This window comes from Westerdykella ornata (genome assembly GCF_010094085.1).
Source record: "Westerdykella ornata strain CBS 379.55 unplaced genomic scaffold EI97scaffold_23, whole genome shotgun sequence".
Lineage (NCBI taxonomy): Eukaryota > Fungi > Ascomycota > Dothideomycetes > Pleosporales > Sporormiaceae > Westerdykella > Westerdykella ornata.
The window spans coordinates 311,805-329,231 of record NW_022986873.1 but is presented as its reverse complement, the minus strand read 5'-3'; the positions used below and the strand labels follow the sequence as shown (position 1 = coordinate 329,231).

The 17,427-nt window shown below is 52.7% G+C and overlaps 8 protein-coding genes across 8 annotated transcripts; 7 read left to right on the top strand and 1 right to left on the bottom strand.

The window, feature by feature from the left end:
* Positions 1-166: 166 nt before the first annotated feature.
* Positions 167-3,130, top strand: EI97DRAFT_346209 (KAR9-domain-containing protein; the record flags this gene model as incomplete). The annotated part of the gene is made up of 2 exons (XM_033794786.1): positions 167-2,596; positions 2,786-3,130. Coding segments are annotated over 2 exons (2,775 nt in total), but the record flags the coding sequence as incomplete, so codon positions are not given.
* A 1,492-nt stretch (positions 3,131-4,622) lies between these two features.
* Positions 4,623-5,841, top strand: EI97DRAFT_142266 (uncharacterized protein). The gene is made up of 2 exons (XM_033793204.1): positions 4,623-4,857; positions 4,911-5,841. The coding sequence occupies exon 2, from the start codon at positions 4,936-4,938 to the stop codon at positions 5,737-5,739; it is 804 nt and encodes a 267-aa protein (XP_033651543.1). The 5' UTR covers positions 4,623-4,857; positions 4,911-4,935; the 3' UTR covers positions 5,740-5,841.
* Positions 5,842-8,426, top strand: EI97DRAFT_142312 (uncharacterized protein). The gene is made up of 8 exons (XM_033793206.1): positions 5,842-6,493; positions 6,545-7,097; positions 7,148-7,162; positions 7,213-7,290; positions 7,336-7,383; positions 7,438-7,799; positions 7,843-8,242; positions 8,301-8,426. Exons 1-7 carry the CDS (start codon positions 5,943-5,945, stop codon positions 8,126-8,128), a joined length of 1,893 nt encoding a protein of 630 aa, XP_033651542.1. The 5' UTR covers positions 5,842-5,942; the 3' UTR covers positions 8,129-8,242; positions 8,301-8,426.
* A 143-nt stretch (positions 8,427-8,569) lies between these two features.
* Positions 8,570-9,316, top strand: EI97DRAFT_142288 (uncharacterized protein). The gene is made up of 5 exons (XM_033793205.1): positions 8,570-8,653; positions 8,707-8,803; positions 8,867-8,902; positions 8,975-9,066; positions 9,135-9,316. The coding sequence occupies exons 2-5, from the start codon at positions 8,744-8,746 to the stop codon at positions 9,223-9,225; spliced, it is 279 nt and encodes a 92-aa protein (XP_033651541.1). The 5' UTR covers positions 8,570-8,653; positions 8,707-8,743; the 3' UTR covers positions 9,226-9,316.
* A 2,627-nt stretch (positions 9,317-11,943) lies between these two features.
* On the top strand, positions 11,944-12,607 carry EI97DRAFT_382419 (Ctr copper transporter; the record flags this gene model as incomplete). Its single annotated transcript, XM_033795854.1, has 2 exons — positions 11,944-11,967; positions 12,092-12,607. The coding sequence occupies 2 exons, from the start codon at positions 11,944-11,946 to the stop codon at positions 12,605-12,607; spliced, it is 540 nt and encodes a 179-aa protein (XP_033651540.1).
* A 277-nt stretch (positions 12,608-12,884) lies between these two features.
* Positions 12,885-13,255, top strand: EI97DRAFT_435652 (uncharacterized protein). The gene is made up of 2 exons (XM_033798912.1): positions 12,885-13,013; positions 13,073-13,255. Exons 1-2 carry the CDS (start codon positions 12,955-12,957, stop codon positions 13,203-13,205), a joined length of 192 nt encoding a protein of 63 aa, XP_033651539.1. The 5' UTR covers positions 12,885-12,954; the 3' UTR covers positions 13,206-13,255.
* A 1,260-nt stretch (positions 13,256-14,515) lies between these two features.
* Positions 14,516-15,521, top strand: EI97DRAFT_435650 (uncharacterized protein). Its single transcript, XM_033798911.1, has 4 exons — positions 14,516-14,872; positions 14,955-15,126; positions 15,203-15,341; positions 15,402-15,521. Exons 1-4 carry the CDS (start codon positions 14,667-14,669, stop codon positions 15,512-15,514), a joined length of 630 nt encoding a protein of 209 aa, XP_033651538.1. The 5' UTR covers positions 14,516-14,666; the 3' UTR covers positions 15,515-15,521.
* Positions 15,522-15,705: 184 nt separating this feature from the next.
* Positions 15,706-17,409, bottom strand: EI97DRAFT_452049 (CwfJ domain-containing protein; the record flags this gene model as incomplete). Its single annotated transcript, XM_033800393.1, has 2 exons — positions 15,706-17,344; positions 17,396-17,409. The coding sequence occupies 2 exons, from the start codon at positions 17,407-17,409 to the stop codon at positions 15,706-15,708; spliced, it is 1,653 nt and encodes a 550-aa protein (XP_033651537.1).
* Positions 17,410-17,427: the final 18 nt, after the last annotated feature.

Here is a 17,427-nt window from a genome sequence, read left to right as displayed (position 1 = left end):
AGACTTCTCCTCTCCCGCACCCGGCTCTTCTACACAGTACACCCCGCCTGAACCGCTCTCTCGCCCGTGTGCTGCTCCAAGCGGCAGGGAAGAATTCAAGCATGCAATGAGCGATCCCGTCGCGTCGCCGCCCGTCGTTGTCCAAGTGAACCAGCCACACCCACACTCCCCTGCCTCGCCCGCTCCGCAACTAGCCTCCATCTCCCGCGCTGAGCTGGCATCCTCAACACCGCCGCAGCAACAGCAACAATCACAAACCCATCCCCCTCCTCCGCAATCCACTCCCTCCCCTTCGCCCGCCACCCATCACCGCTCTCCTCTCGTCGAAGCCAGTCGCAAGCTCGCCAGAAACGTATCGCCGGGCCTCCTGGCTCGCATGAAATTCCTGAACCAGACCCAGGACAACACCCGCGTTGCTGCTGCCCAAGTCGGTCGAATCTCAGAAAGCACCATCCGAGAGCTGGACGATTTCCACAAGGACCGGAGCATCCGCGTTCAGAGGCGAGGCACTGCCTGGTCCAGGTCCACAGCGGGCAGTCAGGCAGCCACACCCTTGATTCCCCAGCTCACGGGAGAGAGCGTGCCGGCACTGGCCATGGACCAGAGCCCCCTGTCTGGCTTCGAGAGCAACCGGAGCAGCTTTGTGAGCACGAGCGACCGTGTGCTGCCGTCCGACTCGGAGGCTGGTGATGCGCCAACCGAGGACAAGCAAAAGTATCGCTTGCCAGATGTTCACAAGGCAAAGAGTCTGGCCAGCCAACCTGTCACGGAGACGAACAGCAGCACCGACGCCGAGCAGACGCGTGCCCCTACCCCTCCACCCAAGGACGTCCCTCCTGCTCACCAGGCCTTTGTCCTGAACGGCAACGACGACATCGATGTCGCTGCCTATTTCCACCGCCGCCAGTTCTCCAGAGCGAATTCCATCTATACTCTGTCGAGGGCGAGCTTCACAAATCAACTCCAGCAGCTCACCTCCATCACCCTACCCCCCGCGGCGTCTCTCTCATCAAGCATATCCGCCATACCCACCTCGACAGCCGCCGGGCGAGCCCTCCATGAAGCGGCTAACCAGATAAAGATATGGATGGCAAAAGCAACGGAGGTCTTAAACGGCTTGGATGCCGAAGATGACGTCGAGTGGGCCGCCGCTGCCGGACGAGAGGGCCTCGCCGAGGTCGATGCTGCCATTGGTAAATTCGAGGGCCTGGTCACAGTATATATCACCGCCATTGAGGACCTGCAATCAAGGCCGGACATAGCTGCGCTCCCTGCAAAAGATCTGACGACACTGGTGGCGCAGATGGAGGATGTCGTGACTGGTTGGACAAAGATCAAAAAGACTCTAAAGGGAATCAAGGCGCAAGTGGAACTGGCTATGGAGTGGGAAGAGCTCTGGAACAGCGTGCTTGGTGAGATCGGCCATGAGATTGAGAACCTCAGTCGCTTGGTATTTGAGATGGAGGAGAGGCGCCACAGAGCTATATCCGACTCTGTTGCCGAATCTGCAGAGAAGTTCGATATTGCCGAATTGGAGACCATTGTCGAAGAGACGCCCCGCCAGCTAAGTAGGGTACACAGCCATCGCTTCAGTCTTCCAGCGACTGCGCCTGTCGTGTCACCGATATCGCCGATACCACAAATCGAGAAGGAGAATTCGCGATTGCTCGCTCTCTTTGCCAAGCTCCAACCACTGCGTGCCTCCTTGGACTTTCTGCCCATGCGGCTCTCTTCATTCCACAATCGGGCTAGCAAAATCTTCCCTTCCGCCTGTGATGAGTTGATGCGGCGCAAGGAGGTTCTCGAGCGGCAGGAAAAGAAGCTGGAGGCCGATGCTGATGCATTGAGAGAAGAATTGGGTGAGGATAAGTGGGTTCACAGCTTCCGACAGGCTGGTAGTAAAGCAATTGCCATGTACGAATCCATGATGAAGAGTATACAGCGGCTGCGCCAGGCTATGGAAGAGAACGACGAAGAAAAGCTGGGCTCTCGAATCTCTACATACAAAGATAAAAGAGAACACTATCCGCCATCCATGAAGCGAGTCTTGGAACTGATTGACATCGAAATGAAGAATCGCTCCACAGTCAATGGAGAAATCCTCAGAATCCAACAAGACGTCAGACAGAAGGTCTCGGATCTCGAGCAAGAGACCAGGGATATGGACGCCATCTTGGACGAGTTCACCTCGTCCCGGAAACTTCGCGACTCCATCTCCACGGTTTTCTCGGCCCGCACTGAACAGTCCTTGACTACTTCTGCATTGGAAACGCCCAACAGCTCTCCAGCTTCATCCGTGATTATGAGTCGCAAGAGCAGTGACTACGGGCGGACAACGCCCGCAGGATTGAAGTCGCGCCAACCGAGTGTTTCAAGCTCCAAGTCATCGCTGCCTTCCAGTAGACGCTACTCCAGTCTACCAGCTACCACGCTATCGCCTAGCATCTCCCGTAAATCGCTACCGCCACCGCGTGTCGAGATTTCACCGTCACGAGCAAAGTCGAGCACACCTACTAGCTCGCTTCGATCTTCGACGTCCACATCTACGGCTACCAGACCGCGGTGGAACCCGAGTACAAACATGCGCGACACGATTGTTGGACATAACGTCAAACCATTATCTGCGACTACGCCTTCGGCTCAGCAGAAGGCCCCTGCAACTCCTCGTACGCTCAGAAGTGTGTCCAGTCATTCCGCCATTCCTGTACGCAGTCCTCTGAGCCAGTCATCTGCCCTCTTCTCGCAAAGCACCGCTCGCGCCGCATCTACGACGCCCGGCCAGCAGACGCTTCCCCGCCGTCCCCTAGCAAGTACCCTACAATCCCCCTCGACACCAGCAAGGGGTAAATCACCAGCGCTCGGTACGCCTGGCTCTTCGTCCCGATTGTCGACCGACACGCCTACCCCAGCCCGGCAAGCTACTCTAGCCGAGGAGGGGGAGAGTCCAATTGCACACCATCAAATCCGGTCCGCCAGTGCGATGGCCAGTCGTCGCGTCAGCATGCTTCCCACTCCCAAGCAGCGTACCGTGAGCGGGTCTAGCCTCGCAGCCCTGACCGGCACTCCTGTGCGAAGCACTAGCAGGCTAGGGAGCATCGATGAGAGTAACAGGAGCAGGACGAGCATGGATGGAGGCCGTACGAGTCGTGGCGGCGGGCGCAAATCGGTTCTTGGCCAGTCGACCGGCGAGGAGAGACCGAGGTGGAGGTAGGGCATTGGCAAAGTGTCCTTGTCGGCTGATATACGCAAGGGGACATGCATGGTTATATTGTCTTCGGCGTCTCCCTTCTATACGCTTCTAGTGTCTGCTTTTGCCGGTGTCGGAGTGTGTTCAAGCGTTTGAGCAGCATAGTTGGTTGGTTCTTTCTTTCTCCATTGGGGCGTTTGGGCTTGGCTTGGAGCTCTCGATGGGCTGTTTTAGGCTACATGTCTTATACCCCAGTGTTTGTGTAGCATTCCGATGCTTTCTTAAAGGAGGGAATTGGCGTTTTCTGCATCGCTTCCTTAGAAGCGTTCGGAGAGGCTAGGATTGGGACAGCAAGAAAAGGAGTGGCACAAGTAGCAAGTTGAATAGCAGTAGCAGTATTATTGTGTATAGCGCCATGGTAATACAGTGAAGCCTCGTGTTGAGGTGACGAGCGATTGAGATAGTTATGCCGTACAAAGCCATGCAACATTTGTAAGGGAGCCAACTCCGTAGAAGGCGGAACACTGTTCCTATGTGCGGCAAATGTCTTATGCCTCGTTTCTACAAAGGAAAAATAGGAGAGTTAAAGAGGGGTTTTGTATTATGTGCATCTTAGGGCTACGTACTTTATAGATAGGAAGCAGCTCCTACGCCGTGTTCCTATAGCTGTTTCGTCGTATCGTTGTCAGAGAAGCGTACCTAGGTAATCTCTGTGATTTGCTCCGAAGCAATTGCAGCTGCAAGATAAAGTTGTTAGTAACGCCACATCCCTTGCTGGTTAGGAAAGGCTCTAGCTACCTCTAGATCTTACCGATGTACTGCCTCGGCTGATGTGTGTCCTTGCAGAGCATTCGTGCGGTTGACTCCCATTCCGAGGGTGCTTCCGTCGACGAGGTAGGGGATACAGCTCTGCGAGTGAAGCAATCAGAGGCAAACGCAACCGGATGCACATGATGTCATACTTGAGACAGTATATAAACGACCATCTCAGGAGGCAGTCCCCGGTTTCTCATGCATATGATGCTATTCTTACCCGCGAGGGCGGCTTTCTAACAGGCTTTCTCCCTAAGGTGAAAGTAAGTTCGCGTTGACCGTTAAGTTCCTCTAAGGCTGTTGTCCTGCCTAATCTCAAGTCGATTGGCTATGAAGTTGAATTAGGGCATTTTAGGAAGATTGGTGAAGAGAACAGCATGGAAGAATGCAAAAAAGTGTATATGTAGATGCTTGTTTCAATGCACGGTTAGGTCTTCCATGTGCACTAGAGCAGACCCTTTTCAAGCTTTTAGAAGTTAGAAGCCTGCAACGTATTAGAATACCTGGCTTCTTTTGGCATAGGATAGCACAGTTACCTTAGGGTAGCCCGGAAACAGCAACCGATTGCAACATAAGGTAGTTTCTTCAATGCCCGCTTTCGTGTGCTAGTCTAACGGTACGGCGCACACGGTTGGACACAAGCGACCTACGGAAATTACATGTTGCCCAAGCGTATGCGTACAGACGTCGCTTCATGATGGCACACAAGACGTTACTAGTGCGGGGTCCGCCTACTGATCATGCACCCATTAGAAGCAGTCTTACCGCTCGCCGTGAAAGTTGGGAGGAGACCATTGTGACAATATAACGAGAAACGGCGTGTCTACTCTGTACTGACCATTATTCGAGCTCTAAAGGTTGTCTACCCACAATCCAGTTCTGTTTGCGTCCCACTAACACTATGCTGCAGTCCACTGGCGCTAGGATCCAGCACCATGGGGAACGATCAGCGACGTCAACATAGCTCTAACAGCGGGTCCAGTCAACAGTTGAACTACAAGCCGACCAGGCCAAATTATGGAGATATTCCCACGATTGTGATACATCCGCCTTCTGATACAAAGAAAGTCGTGAATACATCGATCATCGCAGATGTCGTCAGTTCTTCGCCAGCAATACCATCACAGGCTATCAGCCCCGGCTCGCCTTGGAAGAACGAAGGAAACAGGCGTCATTCGGACCCGAGATCTCGACTAAGAAGACACAGTATGCACGGCTTCGATCGGGAAATCACTAAAGAGTTCACGCCTCATGGACAAGATGAAAAGGGTGCCTCGTCGTCCACACGCCCACGTACAAAGCAAAGCCCCGTACCAGCAGAAGCGGTCTTCGTGGATGAAAGACCAGAGGGATGGGTAATGAAAACACGGACGATTTACCGGCCGGCGCTTCCCAGAACGAATCATAACGTTGACATAGTAATGGTTTACATATACAGTCATTCGCAGTGCACACGCGACGGGGAAGACGCAGACATTGTCTTTCTCACTCCCAACGAACCATCGAATGGTGCCGAGGGCAGGCTATCACCACTTCCGCGACGAGCTAGAACGGCCTTCCCAAGCACTACGGAGACGTACTCAAAGTCGAGCCCAGCAGCACCCAAGAACGACACGCTAGAGTCTGCAGTGAAAGACATTAGAAGTGTAGAACGCCACCATCTCGAAAGACCTGAGCGTCATGTAAATTGGCTTAACCGAATGGACATGCTCCCAAGGCACTTTCCGGAATCAAGGTGACTACCATCGGTTTTGATATTGCGCCAAAAGCGGCTTTCCCACTGGACTTCACTACTGCTGGACGGCAGCTTTTAAGATATCTTGAAAACATCCGGAAAGACTGCCGAGACGTACCTATCCTGTTTTTAGGCCACAGTTACGGAGGCATCTTCATCATCCAGAGCTTGATTAGCTCTAAAGGTCCCAATGTCAAGCCTGAGGCTATGTATAAACATACCGCCGGCATCTTCCTGGTCTCGTGCTCTAGTCTAACATCTAGCCACTCGACCAAGCTTGTGGCGAACTTCTTGAATGAGAAGCCGGATGCCAGGATTTTTGAAGAGATGGCGGCAGGGATGCCCACGCTTGATACGCTTTCCCTAAGATTTAGGAAGAAGATTCTTGAACGAGAGTTGAAAAGGAAGCATTTAGACTGCCACCAAAACCATATGGAAGACCCCTCCAATGTCGATAGCACTTCGGTTGAAGTAAGATTTCCTGTAACGCAATTGGTGACGCGGTCGGAGCAGACACTGGAGAGGGCGTGCTGTACTGACTTTCTGAAACTGCAATCCCCGAAAATAGTCCTGCACAGGGAGTTTCAGGACGCAATCCGTTTTAGCAGCCCTTGGGATAATGACTTCTTGCACATGATGTTGCTTATGGATGCCAGCTTTCGGACTCGAACTTTCTTGCATTCAGTAGTGACTGGTAAGTATAAGCGTACACGAAGGATGATACAGGGTGGATTCAACGTCAATGTACAGGACAGCTGGTAAGGCTCGTACAGACAGGGGCATGCAACGAGCTGAGCTAACAAGTCAAGGGGTCAATCGGCCTTACATCTAGCCGCACGGAAGGATGACGAATCTATGGCTCGTTTACTACTTTCGAGAGGGCGCGCGAACCCAAATATACGGGACGAAGCACTCAACACACCACTTCATTACGCAGTAGAAAACAATAACGCAACTATAGTAAAGGAACTCCTTGCCGCGGGTGCCGATATCAATTTGAAGAACAATTGGAAGCAGACTCCAAAAGACCTGGCAAGCTCCAACTCGTCTGGGAGTCGTATACTTGGACTTCTGAAAAGCCGTTTAGTGGAAGGCCCCGGACAAAGCCTTGCTAATGGCCGACTCAGTAATGGTACTCTGCCTGACAGCCCATGGGGAGGATTGGCGTGCCGGAATTATCAGATATCAGTCTCTGAGATCTTTGATTGTTCATATACCGACAGGCATTGGACGATATCTGTTTCTGTTCAACAGTTGTTGTATAGTGATTCGACGTTAGATGAGATCCTCAACGCCGTGCGCCCAGAACCCGTCCGCGGGAAAACCCCCTTTTGTACATGGATTCATATACCTGAAAACAATGTACGTTTTGCCAAGCAAACTCCGCGCGTTATGAGCTGATTCAAACTTAGATGATTTGGGTGGAGGTAAGGCTACCCTTTCGGTATCTTCAGGATCTCTCTGCTGAGCTTTACAGGATCTTTTTGCTAAGTTGGACATCCACAAGTCGATCTGGCGAGGAAAAGCTGGTCCCACCAGCGACTCACTTCGCAATGTATGCCCCTATAAGTCTCACAGTAACGTAAATTGATCGTATAAGCGGGCCATAGCGCCACACGTTGTCAAGGGTGAGATTAACTCGATATTTGTATGTAAATATACCCATCTGCAGTTGTAACGTCAAGGTGCTCACAATTACAAGGTCCCTTACATTAGCTACGAATCCAGGGCTCGGCAAGAAAGGAGGAGTGAATATGTCGCAACAGTGAACGAGGAATTCGAGCGGCAGAGATCCACTCGAACAATGATGGAGCAGCATGCTCTAGCTGGCTCTCTCGAGACATACGCTTCGCCGTCACCGATTGTCAGCAGCGAGTCAGACACATTGTTAAATGTTCCCGAGATGGAGGCAAAGAGCATTTACCCAGAAGCGAATGGGCACGATAACAAGGAAATAAGTACGAGCTCACATGGTATCGAAACCGACCCTCACGAAATAGATGAAGAAGAAAAGGGTCTGATTAGAACCTACCTGCATAACCCAGCATCTCTGCATATGCGGCGGTATGTCATTCTCACTCGTACTGCTGGCTACTAACCCAACCAGCACTCTGGATCAGTATTACTATCACATGCTTGGGAATACACGAGAACGTGATACAGACCAGGTGGTGTCCAGATGGGCGCATAATGTGAAGAATATGCACTTACACAACATTCTCATGGTGGATCAGCTATGGCTCTGGAGCACACGCCGAGCGGGTAACTTCGACTATGTTATCTCATCATTTCCCGGCCGGATTGGGGTTGGCCAATCTAGTCATCCTTCGATCGACGACCTGTGGTGTTCGGTCCTCGTCCCCGAGAATGAAAGGCGCGATCCTATTCACTAGACGGAAGAACTAGTCTCTCGGATTCTTGAGACATGCTTTGATGGCTTTGGCAAGTTGCATTCCTCGGATATGCTTCGATTCTTCAATATTTTTGAGGATTCAATTGGCGCAGTGGTACAACCTTTCCAGCCTCCATGTCTAAACTTCCCAGAGTTGTCTGACCTTGTCACAGGATGCTGAGGAGACGATGCTATTTCAAGCTTTCCAGGAAGGCTCGGAAGCAAGTCATATTCTTCAAAGAAATTTCAAATACTTTGACCAGCAGAAGCAAGCATTACTTGAGCAAGTCTTGGACATACGAAAAGAGACCCGCTTGCTAGGGTAGTGGAAGTCAAGGATATCCGTGACGAAATCAACATCATCCTCTCTGTGCTCCACGTACAACAAACACTTGTCCGACAAACAAGGACGGACGAGCAGAATCATGCGGACATGCTCTCTAATTTCGCTGTGGAGCGACTAGTCGAAGGGACGATCCGCGACTTTGTCAAGTTGGACAGTTAGGCCAAAACAGTCCAAGAAAAGGTTGGCTCAGTATCCAACCGCAGGGTTATTACTAAGGGGCTGACATACACAAGCTAAATACTTTGATGGATTTGAAACAGAAAGCTGCGAATGCCTGGGAAGCTCGAGAAGCTCGTGAGTACGCTATTGAGGCAGGAAAGCATGGGGAATGTGAGCATTGCCCTTCCAACAAGAAGTTCGAACTCTGTGACATGGCTGATATACTCATGTTAGACAATGGTCGTGTTTACAATTGTTACTATCATTTTTGTACGTACCCGCGCTGTGCTAGCATTACCCAATCCTTACCGTGATTCCAATTGCGTCAGCTGACAGCAATAGCTCCCACTATCTTTTACATCATCTTTCTTTGCTCTCGGCATAGTCGCCTTCCCGAAGGATCCTCAAACCGGAGAAACAAATCGGCCAGTCGGGCAGGTCTCCCGCTACATCTGTGAGGCATTACACATAGATGCCTTGATCCGTTACTAATTCGGTGCAGTTGGTATTTCGCTCACGATGTCCGTCGTCCTGATCGTCTTCGCTCTGAATATACCTCAATTCACAGCTCTGTGGAGATAAGTACGCAATAACCATGCGCCAGCACTTGCATTAAGGGTGCTCGCCCTTCTACCCACCCCCTGGTCGTTCCTCCGTGAATGGTCGAGGAAACTCGCGGAGCGTCGAAACACCTACCTGGCACCGGCAGTGCCAGGAACAACGACCCGTCAGAATAGAGCTCAAACAAATGATGGTGACTTAACGTTTTCAAACATGGCTATACTTTATGCGCGGAATCTTTCTGATTCACGGGCAACTGGTACTGAGGCCAGCAATAGACTTTCAATCTTCTCGAGTCTCAAACGCCACAGGACAGGTGCTGGGAGGCGCCGCTATGCGGACGAGGAGTCGTTGAAGATGTTAAATGGCTGATTCGCTCGCACTCAGTATCGTGTATAAAAACGGCCCTCACATAGAGCTTAGTTATCTCTACGCATGCTTGAAATTGGGCGGTTTCCTTCTCCTGCTCTCTATTCTCGTCTAGAAACAATAAAACAGAAAATAACTCGTCCAGATAACCTTTCTTTCTCGCACTAGCTAGCTTACTCCCTAACCCGCCATAACTTACTGCAGGATTTACTCTTAGTTAGCAGGCAGCGAGTTAGCGTTTATTATTGAGACAAAGAACTAATGCTAATCGTAAACTCTTAACAGTAGCACGGACCCTAACAGCAAGCCTTCTCGAAAAGGAGGAAAGTAAATGTGGCTAATATCTGGGTAAAGCGGCCCGAAGACTATACCAGCAGCGCTCTTTCATGTGTACCTAAGGCTGGGTGAATTGCGTTTCTGTATTGGCTCTGCTTAGAAGTTACAGGGAGGAGCTGGCCCATAGCCATTTACTGAGTACGGGCTGCAGATTAGACTTTTGGAGCGAAATCGAGGATTGTGCTGATAAACATGGTTATTGTTGATCGCTGAATGCCCCCGCAGAGGGAGAAGGGAGAAGCCAGGAGATTAGGTAAGTCGAGAATGGTGACTGTCTCCGAGCGCAACGCCCAATTGCGACCCTAACGTAAGCTAATTACGGAAAATTACTGCCTAGAAGGCTTATGCCTTGGGTTGAAGTGCAGAAACGCCGTTTCCGTAGAGCAGACGACCATTGAGTAAAACAGTCATCAAGAAGGGTATAGCTGTGGACGTCGTCGAGCGGCTTCAGCGAGCGATTAAAGACCAGCTTGGTAGAGACGCATCCTCCATCAGGATCACGCCGCCTTTTCCCACTGATGAAGCCGTCATCAACCCGTGGGAAAGCTTCAGAGGTCCAACATGTCCCTGCAGCATCCCACTATCCAGCTCATGGCATTTGGCACGAGGAACAGGTTGTTCAAAGGTACAGTGACACCCTTAAAGACATTTGGCTCTTTCATGGAATGGTTCCATCATACATGGTAATAAGCCAGCGAGTCGCACGGGGCATTATGAGCGCGTTTGCGCCAGTTCGAGGAGTTGCTCAAGGAACTCTCTCACTTCTTGCTCGGCCCAGCTTGCTGGACATTCACAGGGCCGATGGTAATATCTCCAGATTCAAACTAGCGAGCATTGGCTGTCTGGAACCGCCTGGACGGTATCCCATTAGGGTATCTATCCGTATCCCGCGTTCGTGAATAACATGACCAGTAGAGCAATAGATACGACGGTTCGTGTTGGCTACCGCATGCAGACCGCTACAGACGGAATGGGTTGTATTTCAATAACAATACACAGTAATAATGATGATAATGCAACACCCGCCAGCCATCCACGGATCACCAACGACACCCCGGTTACCCAGGGCGGTAGCGCCCGGCAACCCTTCTACTCGGGTCCGACATGGTCCCGAACAAAAGGGCGGCCGCTGGTGATTTAATATCCATGGCACGTTTCTTCAATCTATTCTCCCCGGTACACGCATGTCTCAACAAAACCTTGCAACAAAAAAAATGTTATATGCTTCTAGAAGTCCGGTCAGCAACGCATGTTCCTCCCCGTCAACAACAGCTGCTGCTTCTGGCTGAAGTCGGCGATGGCGGGACCGAGTCGCTTGTTGAAGAAAGAATGCTGAGGATTCGTCTCTGAGCACATTTGCGCCTGTTCCGCCGCTGACAGAGGCGGGAGAGGGAATCGGCTCACGCCACTCGGACTTCTCGCCCATTGGTAGCCTACGTTGGTAGAAGCGAGCACGACCTCAATCACCTCGCTGAGGTGGGTCATCGCTCCTTGTACAACCATTCAGCATGCGGGCGTAGGATAGGATCCTGGACATGCCGTGTTATCTTTCTTTTGCGCTCAACGCGATGTGAGTGAAGAAGCCAGTGCACTGATGGCACGACAAATAGCCCCGTTGTGGCGGGTTCCGTCCACATCGAGTACAAAGTCACCGATGCCATCACCACTTGAATTATCATCCCACTGCTGAGTTGTCCCCTCGCGTCGAATCTTATCCCTGTGTGGGTCGTTATTGCCAGCACAAGAGGGAAACTTGCTCAGAAAAACCTGCGCAGCTTCCCCTTCACGTCCTCCAAGGCCTCGCACCAGCCATCCATCTACTTATATCCTCAACACCAACGTCTTCAGGGCAGCTACTCTATTGCTAACTTTGCTTCGTTTCTTCCATCACTCGTATCGCCGAATCACAGCCCGCAATGGACCACTCCAACCACTCCGGCATGAACATGGGGATGATGACAACAGCTACATCGACGGCAGCCATGGCCTCGGACACGGCCAGCAGCATGGCTGGTATGAACCACAGCGGCATGGACCACGGCGGCATGGGCGGCGGTTGCAAGATTAGTGTAAGTGGCCAAGCTGTAGAGAATCACAAGCACGCTCGAGCTTCTGCAGCGCTCGATGTAGCTTCCGTGTCTCCTCGGGCCTCCCGTTCCAGCTGCGTTGGACATGCTAACCGTCACCCTCCAGATGCTGTGGAACTGGTACACCGTCGACTCGTGCTTCCTCTCGCGCTCCTGGCACGTCACCAGCAAAGGCATGTTCGCGGGCTCCTGCATCGGCGTCATCCTCCTTGTCATCTGTCTTGAGTTCCTCCGCCGCGCCGGAAAGGAGTACGACCGCCATCTCCTCGCGCAACATAATGGCTCGTCCGTTGGCCAAGTGTCTTCAACTTCGTCCTTGACCACGCCCGATGGTAAAGGTGCAGGAAGCTCGGCACAGGGGGCATGCCCCACTGTCGCTGTAGCGAACCAGACATTCCGCCCCAACGTCTTGCAGCAGGCTATCAGGGCGCTGCTGCATATGTTGCAATTCGCTGTTGCATACTTCATCATGCTGCTGGCCATGTACTACAACGGCTACATCATCATCTGCATCTTCATTGGCGCGTACATTGGCTACTTCATCTTCGGGTGGGAGACGATGAACGTGCGGCTGGGTGGACGGGACAGGTTGCAGGAAGAGGTGACGGTTTGCTGTGGGTGAAGGGGGATGTGTCTGCTGACGGTCGCCTGGCCACGAACGATGGGTAACTTGATGGTTGGAGACGAGGAGCAAGGCGTCACCAGTGGTTTTCTAGCCCACTCTCAGCGTGCGGCAGGAAGCTGTCGGAATGGACGATGGTGACGGTGTGACAACAATCACAATAATGACTTTCCATTCGACTAAAAAACTGGACTTGAATTCGTTCCTCGTGACAAAAAAGCAGTTCAATCCCGATAGCGACAGACTTGGTTGATTCCATGAACGGGCATGCCTCGTCCTATGCTTTGCATTCCATTTGGGGGTGGCCTGGATATTTGTTCCCGCAGCCGATGATCAACCTGGTCGTGATGGCGGCAACCGGATTGGTGCCTCCATCCTCACGAGTCCCGTGGAAAAATTATTTGTGCTAGCAACAAGACATGTTAGACTCGAATCGCCAGGTTGGGGCGCCAGTGTGAGACTTACGGGGCAGCTGTCGCACGAGCAGCCGGATCCACAATTGCAGGTTCCCGAAGAGGCACAGCCGCAATTGCCCATGGTGAATGAGGCTGGGGGGTTGGATCGATGTGAAAGGCGTGTGGTGTGTGGTTGTGGGTGAAGAATTGGGATTGTTTGGTCGAGGGTTGGACTGATTGTTTCGTGTTTGTTGGTGATGAGGAGAAAAGGGTCGTTTAGGGCGGGATTCTCGAGTCCTTATATACACAACGTACAGTAGGCTCCTTCTTGCGCTTTTTGTGCGGAGGTACTCGGGAGATGACTTCCAATTGCACGGTTCTGTCGATCAGCGCCAAGGGAACCTGAGGGGAGCTAACACAGTCATGGCTAGCTCCCGGCCGCACAAAAAGCGCAGTTCAAGAACCGGCCAATCAGGGGAAGCCGCACAAACCCCTCAGCGTTAGTGGGCATCCTACAAGTAATTACGGTACAAGGTATGTTCTCGACAGCTAATCGAACAGCTTGGCGGTGCAATTGCTCCTATTTAGGGTTAGTAAGTTGTAAAGCATAGCTCTCGTTAGAGTATTGGCATGTAGTAGCTAATTAGGTTGCACCGAAAGGGCAATGTCACCAAAAGGAGGAATTGCAGAGCTTGTCAGTCAAACGAGGGAAGCACAAGTGCAGGTAACTACATAGATAGTACAGGAGCTACGCATGATTGTCCCTGTCAGGGCCCAGCACATCTGATAAGAGCTCGCCTGCTAGAAGGCAATCCTCGGGTTCTTTCTTTCACTCCTGAATTGGCCGTGTGCGCTTCCCTCAACCTTGCGTTTTGCTCCTGCTTCTGTCCTCCCCGTTCCTGCATCTGAGGCGTTGAGAGTTCCCCTTGCCTCCCTACCCTCCCTACCCCAACTGCCACGCACGTTACTAGAAGCCGACTTCCCATTCGCTCCGGGTCCATATGTAGGTAATTGTGTAGATCCCTCCCCGGCGTCTTTTTAATCATGTCCCGAAGCCCTCAGCTGTAGGTACTGTGACGGTATTCTTCCTGGCAGTGAGTGACATTCCGTTTCATCTACGCACCCGCCCAATCAAAACCGAGGACCTGCAGAACGGCGAAGCCAATGACAGCCCGCAATAAGAGCACCTGCAAGACCTGTATATATACAAGGCGCTAACCTCTACACCTTCCCGATGCGGAATGAACGAGCGAGACGGGCCGTGGCAGCACAATGCATCTTCTACCTACCTATGGAAATGGAATGTCGTCTGTGGAGACAGGCGCCAAAGGAAGACGCCCCGGGAGGAACGCACATGGGCCTGGTCATTGGTATGCGTGCAAGATTGAAGGTGCGAGTTACGAGACATGCGCTTCTCCACACCGTAGTCAAGCAGCGTTGGGTGAAGAGGTAGTCTATGTATGTATAATAAGCAGCCGTCTAGCCCCGTAGGCAGGCCCGTGTCGCACGTACAGTGATCGGCATTCTCCTCTTTCACCGCCGTCCTCTTCGGGCTTTGTATATCGCTGCTGCTACGCCTGGCTGTCTTTTACTCCGAGACTACAGTAGTATATAGTCTGCCACTATTCCCTCCTCCGAACCACGCAACCCCAACCCCAGCCAACATGAAGTCCCTCCTCCTCACCCTCACGGCCGCAACGCTGGCCGCTGCCCTCCCGGCTCCCGCGCCCATCCTGAAGGCTCGCGAGCCGCCCAACATTCCCTCCTCATCGACAGCCCAGAGTCTGCTCGCTGGCCTGACGGTCAAGGCTCAGGGTCCCTCGGACGGGTACTCGAGGGACCTGTTCCCGCATTGGATCACCATCAGCGGGTAGGTCGACTCTCCTCCTCATTGCTCCCCCTCTCGCAAGTCACCGTAGAATATACCTACGTGGATTGATCATTCCAATCAGAGCTTGCAACACCCGCGAGACGGTCCTGAAGCGCGACGGCACAAACGTCGTTACTGATTCGGCCTGCGCCTCCACCTCGGGCTCCTGGTACTCGCCCTATGACGGCGCAACGTGGAGTGCGGCCAGCGACGTCGACATCGACCACGTGGTGCCCCTGTCAAATGCTTGGAAGGTGTGTAACCCCCGTTTGAATCTCGGTCCTCCACAGCAGAGCAAACAGCAAGTACCGACGCTGATGGCCTGTGTAGTCCGGCGCAGCTAGCTGGACCACGTCCCGCCGCCAGCAATTCGCCAATGACCTGTCCAACCCGCAGCTCATCGCTGTGACCGACGACGTCAACCAAGCCAAGGGCGACAAGGGCCCCGAGGCTTGGAAGCCATCGCGGAGTATGTACCCCATCCGCTTGTTCTCGTCTTTCGGACTAGGAAGGGCTGACAGTCTTACAGCTGCGTACCACTGCACTTATGCCAAGATGTGGATCAAGGTCAAGAGCGTGTACGATCTATCCGTGACTTCGTCCGAGAAGAGCGCTCTGACGACCATGCTGGGGACGTGCTGAGCGGCGAGTAGAGCAGGCTGACAAAGAAACGCCATCCAGTGCCAGCGCCGGAAATGGGGGAAGTCGAAACGACTGATCGAGCCCGCGGGACCTAACATCGGGCATATCGGGCATAATAGAGCCGGATGATTCTTGAATACACTGCATGATTCATGTGCCATGTCTTTGGGCCCAAACCAATGTGCACATCTCTAATCTGTCGCAAAGTCGAACTCCTTGAACGCCTTCTTGAAAGCCTCGACATCCCTCTCCTCCTCGTGCTGTGTCTGCCCACAGTCATGCCAATCGATCCTCTGATCCAGCCTTAGCAACTTCGCCAGCACCTCCCTTCCAAACTGGTTGTGGAACTTGATGCGTTCGTCGAACCTCATCACCAGGCTCGTATACTCGTCCTGCTTATGATCCTTGGGATCCCAGATCATGACGTGGAAGAAGTCGCCCGTCTCCTCAAAACCGTCCCCCACATCTTCCTTCTGGAAGGCAGGCCAGTGGAAGTTCTCTGCTAGCGCCTTAAACGCCGCTTCCACGAGCCCCTTGCGCACGAGATCCGCCGGGACGGGCAGAAACTGCCAGTGCGTGTGGGGGAGACTGGCTTTGCTTACTTCCCATGTAACGGACGCGTATTCTTCGTCTGCGATAGAGACGAGCATTCTGTTCATGGCGGCACGGTACTTCTGCATCTCGGCGTACGTAGCGTGACGATCTTCTTCCTCCATGGATCCTAGCGTGGACTGGTGCGTGAAAGGGATGATGAGTAGGTGGCACGGAAACCCGAGCCTGGGATAAGTGGTTGATGTGGTCAGAGGGCCCTTGGCGGTTGTCAAGTACGAGTTATCGCCAATGGAGGTAACGAGGTGGGTAGCAATGTTTTCGTTTGCGAGGCAGAAGAAACACTCTGAAGCAGACAGGGGCCCCCTATGCTCGCCCCCGCGCCGCCGTTTGCCTGGACGTCCGCGACCACCGCGACGGTTGCTCGAGTCATCTTCGTAGACGAGACCGGATGAGTCTCGCTGGTCCGGAGGGGCCCGCTTCTTGTCGGAGCGGGTGAGAGGGGATGCTGTGGAGCCTGGGGGTGGGGAGATGGGGTTGCTGGCCGTGGGGTCAAGTGAGAAGGCATAGATCCACTTTTGCTTATTGGGATTGCCGTAGCATGCAAGGCTAATGAAGCGGGTTATGGGGTAGAGGCCATCGGTTTCCTCGCTGGGGGGATAGAAGAAGGGTTCGCGTTCGTAAAAGGAGCTCCCTGATGTGGAGAAGTAATATTTTGGTTTTAGAGTCGCGCATAGATCGGCTAGACAGTCCTGCGTCGATGGTTGGCTTTGTGCATTGAACTCCACTTTGGAGCGGTTCCGTATGCCGGATGGCCACTCGTTGGTGACAAGGATATCGGCAGTCGTTGCCCCACGCAATATCTTCGCGTCGCTCTCGCTGTAGAAGGGGGGATACTTGTCTTTGGACGCGCCCACGATGATGTTCGGGTCCAGACAGCCGCCTAGAGCCACGATCCGGATACCTTCTGAGGTCTTCATAGTCGTCCTCTTTCCCAGGAAAAATAGGTGCTCACACACCTCGCCATCGGATGATTCAAGCTTGTCTATCACCGCCTGTGGGACCGGGTTGCTGCCGAGGGCAAAGTAGGTGGTAAAGGGTACCATTATCTTGCCTTGAATAAGTGACTGGACATTGGATTCGTCTTCCTCCGTCGCATAAGACGGGTCCGCGAAGAGATTGCCCGCAATCAGGGCAAAGGCAAAGTTGTTCTTTTCATGCAATGCGGCTAGCTTGTGGAAGACTGCTGGGAACTGGCCATTGACATCACCGATCACTACTCTATGACAACTCAGCAAGATCCCCGAGAATGTGGTGGAACGGAGGACTTACATTTTAGAGGCCATGCCGCGTGTGATGGTGTT